Consider the following 10,253-nt stretch of genomic DNA (forward strand, 5'->3'; position numbering starts at 1 on the left):
TTTTTTATTTCATCATTAACAACTGCACAGTTGCCAATTTCATTTGTACTTAAACTTGATTACTTACAGTTGCTGATTTGTTCTCTGATTGCATACTATTTCTGAACAACAGCTCCACTTGCAATGGTAATATTAATGCAGAAAAATATCTAGAGTGCTTTGAACAATATCAAGTTGAGCTTGTAGATATCCATGAAGAAAAGGCAGAAGAAGGGAGGTTTCTGGTAGAAGCACTCAAAGACTGCATGTAATCTAAAATCACACCTGCAACTTATATTTACCTTTAACTTCCATTTTGTGGTCATGTGAGAGTGCATGGGACCAGTAGGTCTAATGGGGAATCATCTAGCAGTGGATTGTTTCTAGGGGTGGGCATTCATCAGCAAATAACTGGATGAAGAAATCCAAGCTACTCACAAGTAGATCCAAGCAGAATTCCAAATGGATCAGAATCGGTAGTATTGAAGAGAAAGGAGGACAAGGAGAGGAAGTGTAAGAGGACTGTGGAGGGTTGAAAAGAATGAATATGGATGTTGAAGAGGAGGAATTGAGTGATCACAAGATGGTGTCCTTGTACACACTGAGAAGGAATCCAAAGTGGAGTAGGAAGCTGAATGATGAGTAGTACAGTATAGCTTTGAGTAGCAAGAACATCAGCGCTTGTGTTGAGTGTGGGAAGGAGTTTTTCTCATCCAAGGCATTGTTCAGTCATATGAGGTGCCATCCTGAAAGGGAATGGAGGGGAATTCAGCCTCCAGATGATGACACCTATGGTAGCGATGATGATAACATCAGTGATCATGGTTTTGTTTTTGCTGATCCAGTTGGTGTTTCCCCATTGTGCTGGCAGAGCTCCCAGGATTTGGAAGATCTGGAAGAGAAAGAAAAAGAAGAAGAAGCAGTTTCAGACAATTAGAGTGATAGAGAGAGCATGAAGAAGTCAGAAAGGAAGCTTATGAGCCTTTCTCCTGCAGCCTCCTCACCTGGTCCACCATTGCAAAGAGAGGTAGGAGAAGACCAGTTGGGCTTACTCATACTCAAGGAGGAGGATGCTGGTAAAGAAGATGTCGATAATCCCAAGGAGCCTGAGAGTGACAATGAGGCTGCCCGTTTTCTTGTGATGCTTGCTTCTAGAGCTGATAAAGCCAATACTACTAATAAGGCTAACAGACCAGTGGAGAGCCAGCTGTCAGAAGAATCAGTGTATCATTCAAGGAAAAGGAAGTATGAATATCAGGAGAGTATGACTGAAACAAGAGGCAAATATAAATGTAACAAATGCAAGAAACTTTTCAATTCTCATCAAACCCTTGGAGGTCATAAGGAAAGTCACAGGAAAGTGTAACCTATGTCAATGAGGAAGTGTTGGAGGAAGAAACTGCTGAAGATGGTAGCACTAGCAGTCAACTAATAATGATGGAGTATCACCCAGCTGATGTGATTGATATGTGTTCTTCACATGAAAGAGAGGAGGATAAGAGAGCTAATCTGAGTAACTTGGCTCATGGCAATCCTGATGATGACACTTTTGTTCAAAGCACTTTGTTATGTTTGTGTGCCAAGATTTATAACGACATTTGGACTTAACCCAACATGTGTTTGTAACTTTGTATGACCAAATTTCCCATAATACTTTTGAACTTCAATTGTCTTGTTTTAAGTCACATTCGGGGAAGTAATTAGGAGTGTAAACAATTGATGTTTACATTGAGTCCATCGTTTTTCCTTTTAGGCTATTCTGAAAAATAGATCCCACGTGTTAGTTTCAATAAGTTGTAATATACAGGGAGTGGAAGCTGCAAATAAGTTAATATAATGAACATTCATTCACAATAAATAAATTTAAGCATTCAATTTATAAATTTAATTGTTGGAAGACAAACATTTATCCATAATAGATACAAGTAAATATAACACTTATTTATTAAGTTGGTGGAAAACCAGGTAATGTAATGAGTGCGCATCTGATTTTGAATGCTAACAAAAAACCGGCAAATCACCATGTAAGACTTTCATAAACTCGAAAGAATGAAATAAATAACACTCCTATATGACTGCAATTTAGATGTTTACACTGAAAACATATCCTTTAAGATGTATCTAATCAACATTTTAGGACAGCAATCTAAGTACAAAAATATTGAACTAAAAGGTTTCATGCTATAGTGGCATGTCCCTTTGATAGTTCTTTACTATTGAGCTAAAAGGTTTCATGCTTGTGGCATGTCCCTTTGATAGCTCACTACTATTGAGCTAAAAGGTTTCATGCTGGTGGCATGTCCCTTTGATAGCTCCTTAGAAAGTCTATCCTCATGAGGTGATAATTCATTTGTTTCGGATGGCTTAATCTGCTACATTGACTGCGCTTTTGTTCCATTGGCCTCCAGAAGCTTCATTTCCATATGGCTTCCTGTAAGAAATAAGCTGAATATTAAGATTTTACTAAAATAAGATCACAAATATTACAAAACTCCAACTCAATTCATCTTAAATATAAAAGAAAAATGTGAAGTGCCCATTTCTAATAATAATAGGAGTTAATAATAAATATAAAAAATAATAACAAATCAGCAATACAAAAGGAGCAAATCAAAGGGAACAAATCAAATAGTAAACAAAAATTAAGAGAGTCAATCACTGTGTTTAACTATTAGGCACCAGAGACAACATAACAAGCGCGAAGACATGTAAATACATTTGAGGATTCAATTCAAAATAGAGATGGATGAAATGAATTACACAAAGTTATTGAGTTATAGCTTACATATGCAACCAATGATAAAATCTATTTCATTTTAAACTTTTTAAAATCTTTTAGATAGTATATTCCTTTGTTTGTCGTGTGTTTTACTGTGTGTGGTGGCCCTTTAATTATTGTATGTTCCATAAAAAAATTATTATACAAATCTATATTTGTCTGAGATTTTCTATTTTTGGATTGCCTGATCATATTTCCCCAATCAATTTGGCTTTTCAAAATTGCTGGCAACAAATAAAGAAAGGACGGGGGCTAATCATTTTAGTTACTCCACATTCTGTATATGTTTCCTTGCTCTTGTGGGCAGCTGGCATTCTCCAAATTCATTAATGTGGCTCATCTCTATTGTCACATTTTGCATACATGCATACTAGCTCAGCAATCTACTAGCTGGATGAAAAAAAAAAACTCTGCATTCTTTCGTGCTGTAAACAAAATGGAGAGATTCTTGTTGATCTGCGACTTGCTATGCAAATCTTATTCTGTTTATTATTTTCTGAATGGCACTTTATTTTTGGTTTTCCTTCTAAACCTCTCTTCTTTCACTCTATTTGGTTCAATCCAACAAATGTAAAGACACAATGTAGTCTTTGCATTAGAGAAATTTGCTGCAAACTTTAGTTAGCAAGGAGCAATTAAGACAAATCTAGAAAAAATTACATATTCATACATACACAAAACAATGACGATGGCGACCTGCAGATATACATTCTTTTGTATATCCCTACTTCAAAATATTCAACTTCAATCCTTTTTAGTTTGTACTCCCTATTATTTAAGCTCGACTGTATTAAATTTGTTTTCTGGGTTTTTCATGGAGATCAATTACCTCTGTAACATCAGTTCTAGAGTTTTCCTTAATTTCTAGGAGACTAACTTGTTGAACATATATAATTTTCCTGGAGTTTGACATTTTAGTGTATATATGTCACATGATTTATCTTAGCAGCAACAAGAGGAAAGAGAAATTATCAAACCGCATCTCTAAATTCACCAAACTTTTTCTTTATTAAATTAACAAGTGCAGGACAAAACCAGTCCATGACCGTCACAAAGCTTATCAATTTCACACAAAGGAAGTGATTCATGTACTCCTGAAAAGATCTATGTTTGGCAATTGCTTGAGTATTGGGTGTGGATGGAAGCTTCCCTGTTGGTTCTTTACCTTTCAATGATTTAGTCATAGTTAGCTTGTTATAATTCCAGTTGATAATGGATGAATCTCACTATGAGATCTACAAAGTAACGAATTAAAGCAAACTGTAATGTAGGATGAAGTTCTGTGGATAACGCTATAAGCCAAAGATGAGACAAATATTAAAATGTATGATGTCAAGGATGGAATTGAAAAGAAGATGAGACAAATATAACAAATGTAGGATGTGAAGGATGAAATTGAAAAGAACATGATTATAACAGCACTCATGGAGTACCTTTATTTAAATTAGAAGTTCTTGCACCAGTAAATATCTGATGGGGATAGACATATTGTTGACAAGACACTAAAGCTTGGCGCCCCTGTGCTTGTGCTTCCTTCTTTACACTGAATTTCTCCTTTAATTTCTTTTACAACTTCTGCGTTTCTTCCATTTAGTTTTCCTTTTCCTCACGGTCGTTTGCAATCTCTGTTGCATTTTTCTTTTATAGAGCTTCTTTCAATTCCTTTCTCTTTTTCGACATCTCTTTCTTTTGCATCTTATTTGATACAATTTCTACTGCACTTTTCTGCTTCTGTACTTCTTTCAATCACTTCATCTTCTACCTTTGTACTTCATCCAATAGCTTCATCTTCTGTCTTTGTACTTCTTCCAACTACTTTCTCTTTTTGTCATGTTCTACCCTATCCATCTCTTCTTTTTGCCTTTTAAATTCTGCAATTCCATTTTTTATGCTTTTTCCTTCTCCTAATTGCTTCATCTTTTTCTTATGCCTTCTCATTTTCACTTCTCCTTCTGTTTTCTTGCTTGTTCCCGTTGTCTCCTTATTTCCTCACAGGCTCTCCTTTCCATCTCTTTCTATTTGCTTCTTATTTTCTACAGTTCAGATTTTCTTCTTTCGTACTTCTTCCCATCGTTTCCTCTTTTCCTCACGGCCTCTCCTCTTCATCTCTTCTATTCTTCTTCTGTTCGTCTTTTCTCCTCCAATCTCCACAATTTATCTTCCTCCAGTTTTGCTTTGACGTCAAGTACTCTCCTCAAATTGAAAACTCACTGATAAGAGTTTTTTTGTGTGAGGTTTCTTCAAGGTGCATTCCACCAATCCTTTGTTTGTCATGGCACACAATAATGACTATCACTACAGAGAAATTGGATGATGGATTCTCAAGGACACTAAAAATACCGTAAACGGGTTCTGGACTAAACAGAAGTCAAAACACTAAATAGGCGTTCCCAACCAAACGGTCATAATTTTCATATGTCCAAGACAGCATAAACGGTCGGAAAGCAAGATTTAACAGTGTATTTCTTTACTAAATCAGAACACATCTCATGCAAGTTTGTAGAGACGATCAATTGATTATCTCAGCATAGCAACAGTTTCCATATTAAAGAAAACAGGGTAATGGTGGATTTCTGTGCAGAGCACATCTATCAACTCGACAACTATGTATCAGAGACCCCTGATACATTCAAAATGGTGTTTTAATGACCTTTCTAACAAATTGACCTTAGACACATCAATTAACCCAACGAGTTTCCTGTTAGACCCATTTTGCCTATATTGGCAAGATTTAAAGATAATCTGTTGACTATCTCAATGCAGCAACGTAAAGGCTGGAGAAGGGAGATGTTAGATCCTGTTTTATCATTATTGACAGACAATACAGAGAGTTTAAAAATTGAAGTTATACAGCAAGATCCTCTGAAAGTAAACATGGAACTTGTTACACAATCTTTTTCAGGACATTGGAATAGTATCTTTAAAAGTATTTGCTGAATAAGGTTAGTAAAAAAATTTAATGGACATGGTTGTTGCAGCGTTTAGTTAATGCAGTTAATATTATTAACTACAGTAGAGTGTTTATCCCTGAAAGAAGAACAAATATTCTTATCCGGTGATAATGGACAAGAAAAATGACCCTTTTATTTAATTTACTGCGAAGACAAACTTGGGCAGAACCCATGTCATTTTTAAATCCACTGGCAGGAGCTAAAAAATTAGAATGAATGGTGATAAATATAGATCAGTAGAGCGGAGGGATTTCAATAATGGAACCGCATTTACCTCATGGCAGAAGAATTTTGGTATCTCATGGCTGTAACATCTTTTTAGGAGTGGGTCTTGTTTATTTCTTGTTCATTAGCCATAGCCACAGTCATAGTCACGCCCACAGAGAGGAAGGAATTTCCACTCTTTCTGAAATTTCCGACTCTGCTGGTGCCGTGAATTAAAATGGATGTTGAAAAGAGAAGACTTGGTTGGTTCTCCATCGCTGCTGCTCTGGTTATTCAGACAATAGGAGCTACACAATTATGTCTTCCAAATAAGCCAACATGTCATTTCCTAAGACCCCATTCCCATAATGAACCGGTTAAGACATGTAGAATGATATGCATGCTTAACTTTGTTTCATAAAAAAGAAGAGGTTAGTGCCATGTGTGGGCCAAAGATCAGAAAAATTGAAGATTGATATTTGGTTCAATTTAGGATGGCCACATATACTGTATTTTGTATGTGTCCATTCAATACCTCCTCAAGCAATGTTTACCCTCCACAACTTCGAGGATTAACTCACATAATTCTCTCCAACCTATGTTGGTAAAACTTTGCCTTTTTAAATTCTTGTTTATGGATTTACAGATCATAATCTACGCATCTATGTCTGATGTATTTTCCTCATATTAATGTTACCAGTCAACTTTAAGATTTATCTGGCACACAGCATCCCTTTTGTCAGTGCTTTTACGCTATCTGATAATTTTCAATTAATATTTCTAGTTACAGTCAAGGGGTCATCTGATAATTTTCAATTAATATTTCTAGTTACAGTCAAGGGGTCATCTGAAATATATGTTCTCAATTTTTATTGAGAGAATTTTTGAATCTATATGTGAGTATAATATATTTTTGAAACAATCTCTCATTGCTCACTGATGCTTTATACAGCCAAAGCTCACAACAGCACTGAGATTCGATCTGAATATTCAGGCCTCCCCTACTCCTCAGCTGCCCTTCTATAACTAAATACTTCCCCAAACCCTATGATCATATTTTACACATGCGCACCTGCTCTAATTCTGTGTGTATATTCGTTACATATATGCCAGTTCCCCTTTTACTGCGTTATGAATACCTTGCATTCAATTAGCTTTTGTAAGCTTTCATTTGTGTACCCAACGTTTAACTTTTTCTGCCTGTAAGCAGGTGTTAGAACAAAATGTGTATTCAGAGTCAGTTCATTTATTTACCGGGGAGTTTTACTGCAAAACTCATTAGTTAAAAGCGAGAGTGCCACATGGCAGGGGAAAGGAAAGTTTCGTCAAGTGATCAGTAGCTAGAGTTTTGCTGTCAAACATCAGGCGACAGTTTTCGTTGACAAAGCGAATGATGTTAACTCTGCAAAGCCAAAATATGGCTTCAATTTTAAACTCTGGATTCTCACTAAGTAAGATCTAGTCCAATGGAAACCTTTGCAAATTAATTTAAAATGGTTAGAAGAAGAGAAAGGGCTTACTCTTGCAAATAAAATTGAACTTCAAGAAAAGCGAAAAGCCCACTTGCAGCTAATGATCCATCAGAATCAGGTAAAGCGGCCTATTTCCTATCTAATTACTTATTCCGCATTTGAAAAAAAGTGAAAAAAACAACAGCATTCGGTTGTCCCATCATCCTTTCCTTTCCTTCATGTTTCTGATGCCTTTGAACTGCGAAAATTTTGTTTTAACTCAATAACAAAGTTCATGCACTAAGGTTTGGATTTACCAGGCAAATCAGTTGTATCTTGTACCACCGCAAGTTGTACCGTCTGCATCGCTCCACCGCATTTTCGTCTCCAACATTGGTGCTTTATCAGGCTCCGGTTGAACAGTTTTCCCCTGCTTCTTTACATCTAGAGGCTTCTTTTCACCAAGAGATTGAGCCTTCTTTTCACCAAGAGATTTAGCCTGCTTTACATCTAGAGGCTTCTTTTCACCAAGAGATTTAGCCTTCTTTTCACCAAGAGGGTTTTTAGCCAGCTGTTTCTTGAACAATGCCCAAGAAACCTTGGAATCCTCTGAAACCACAGGAACGCTAGAATTCCTTACGATCTTCTCCGATCCATTCGAAACGGGTTTTACGGCATTGCGATGTTCCGACCTGAGACTTTTTCTTTCAGAATAATTTTGCAGGGCCCCTAAGGCGAGTAGCATGCTTAACAAGCCAGTGCATTGAAATAACATCAGCAAACTGCGTGGCATTACATAGCTATAGCTGTAGGTGACGATTCCCACTATAAAGAGAGATGCACCTACTATTCTATCAACCATATCGGCTTTCCTGAGATTCTCAGAAATGGGAATGCAGGATTCTTGTAGATGATTTTCACAAATGGGAATGCAGGTTTTCGACCTGAGACTTTTTCTTTCCGAATCTTCTTGCTGGGCCGCTAAGGGGCCCATCACCATTAAAGAGCCAATGCATTTAAATAAGAGCCGCCAAATGCGTGGCAATAGATCGCCATAGCTGAAGATGATGATTCCCATTATTATGCAAATCCTTATTATGCAAATTGGCTTTACGGCATTGTGATGCTCCGATCTTCTGGTTTTCAACCTATCACTTTTTCTTTCAAAAACATTTTTCGCTGGTTGATCTTCAATTGGGTCAGCCCTACAATCGCCGCCGGTGACAGAAAACAGGACTACGATGCACAGCGCCATCAAAATGCCAATCCATCTGAAGATCATGCTTGGCAATAGATAGCCATAGCCGTAGATGACGATTCCTGGTGTTAAGTAAAGTGCAAATTGTTTTACATCAATCTCGTCGCAATAACCCATTGCAGTTCACGATTGAGAGTCCAGTTGCCACCAATTCGATCTTCTGAATCCCGAGTACCCAACTTCTTGTTCAATGCTTGCAATGTTCTTGCTGGATCTTTCAAATGTTTACACGTGAAATCTCTTAAAAGTGCACATAAGAATAAATAAATGCATTGCAATGTTCTTGCTGGATCTTTCAAATGTTTACACCTGAAATCTCTTAAAAGTGCGCATAAGAATAAATAAATGCATTGCAATGTTCTTGCTGGATCTTTCAAATGTCTACACGTGAAATCTCTTAAAAGTGCTCATAAGAATAAATAAATGCATTGCAATGTTCTTGCTGGATCTTTCAAATGTCTACACGTGAAATCTCTTAAAAGTGCTCATAAGAATAAATAAATGCATTGCAATGTTCTTGTTCGAGTACTCATGGTGAGACTAATTTCAACGATTCATAGAAAAACTAATTTATTTTTTTTGAATCTTGTTGTGATTGTTCCTTTACAATTCTTTAGTTTGTCATGAATCTAAATAATTATAGATATTAACAAGAAAATTGTTCTCAAATATCAACTAATCAAATGAACAATCACATTTAGTGTAAGTTTTAAGTAGCAATAAATATTTTATCTTAAGAATTTATTTTGTTCTATAAAACATTCAAATAAGAAGTGCAGATTTCTAAACTACTTCAATTAAGATGGACACAAGATAATGAGAACAAATATTTAATCATAGAAAACAAAATAAAGTCCCAACTAAGAGATAGGTAATGTTGGATATGAGAATTGTAGATGGAAAAAATCATTCCAATGTAAATATGAAAAACTCATCCACAAAATTATTTGAACTATCCATGATCATTGACTGAAGCATTTAAATGAATTTCGCAAAAAAGATAACATGAAAATTTGAAAATGAAATCATGCAAACTAAGTAGTGTGAGTCGTTATTAGTACTGGTTGGTAGGCTAAGTTAGGCTAAATACTGTTGTTAACATGTTATTAAATCAAATTTGATATACCAATTAGAATTTGTTTTTGGTGTTTGTTTTATATAAATATTACAATTTGAAAAACCTAGATGTTAAATTTTTAACATCTAAATTAGCTTTCTATTTTTTAATTGAATCAATTAGGATCTTATATGAAAATTTATGAATATTGAAATATAAATTTTATTCATTTTTAATCCTCTCTCACATTGTTAACATGATCCAACTATTTTTGAAATTCTTTTTACTACATCATTATTATTGCACATACTATTGCAATCACTTGTGTTGCATAACGAGTGAATGTAAGTATTTTTAAAATTAATTTAATCTTTTGATTGGCTCATATTATTTGAGTCTTATAGGAGCGGATTTCTAGGAACCACTACAAAATATATATAAAATATGAAACACATAAGACTTATATGAAACACATAAAACTTATCAAATAAATTATTAGTTAAAATAATTACAAATTAATATTTTTATGTTAGAAATATATGTAGTTTGAATGATAATTATTTTTAATCTTAAT

At 35.3% G+C, this 10,253-nt stretch overlaps 1 protein-coding gene across 1 annotated transcript; it reads right to left on the reverse strand.

Annotated features, from left to right (window-relative positions):
- Positions 1–2,029: 2,029 nt before the first annotated feature.
- On the reverse strand, positions 2,030–9,146 carry LOC149538667 (uncharacterized). The gene is made up of 2 exons (XM_089799996.1): positions 7,682–9,146; positions 2,030–2,410 (listed from the first exon to the last, which is right to left on the reverse strand). The coding sequence occupies exon 1, from the start codon at positions 8,737–8,739 to the stop codon at positions 7,690–7,692; it is 1,050 nt and encodes a 349-aa protein (XP_089656122.1). The 5' UTR covers positions 8,740–9,146; the 3' UTR covers positions 2,030–2,410; positions 7,682–7,689.
- Positions 9,147–10,253: the final 1,107 nt, after the last annotated feature.

Source organism: Cupressus sempervirens, chromosome 9, assembly GCF_028749045.1.
Source record: "Cupressus sempervirens isolate cs-2001-9-10 chromosome 9, ASM2874904v1, whole genome shotgun sequence".
NCBI lineage: Eukaryota > Viridiplantae > Streptophyta > Pinopsida > Cupressales > Cupressaceae > Cupressus > Cupressus sempervirens.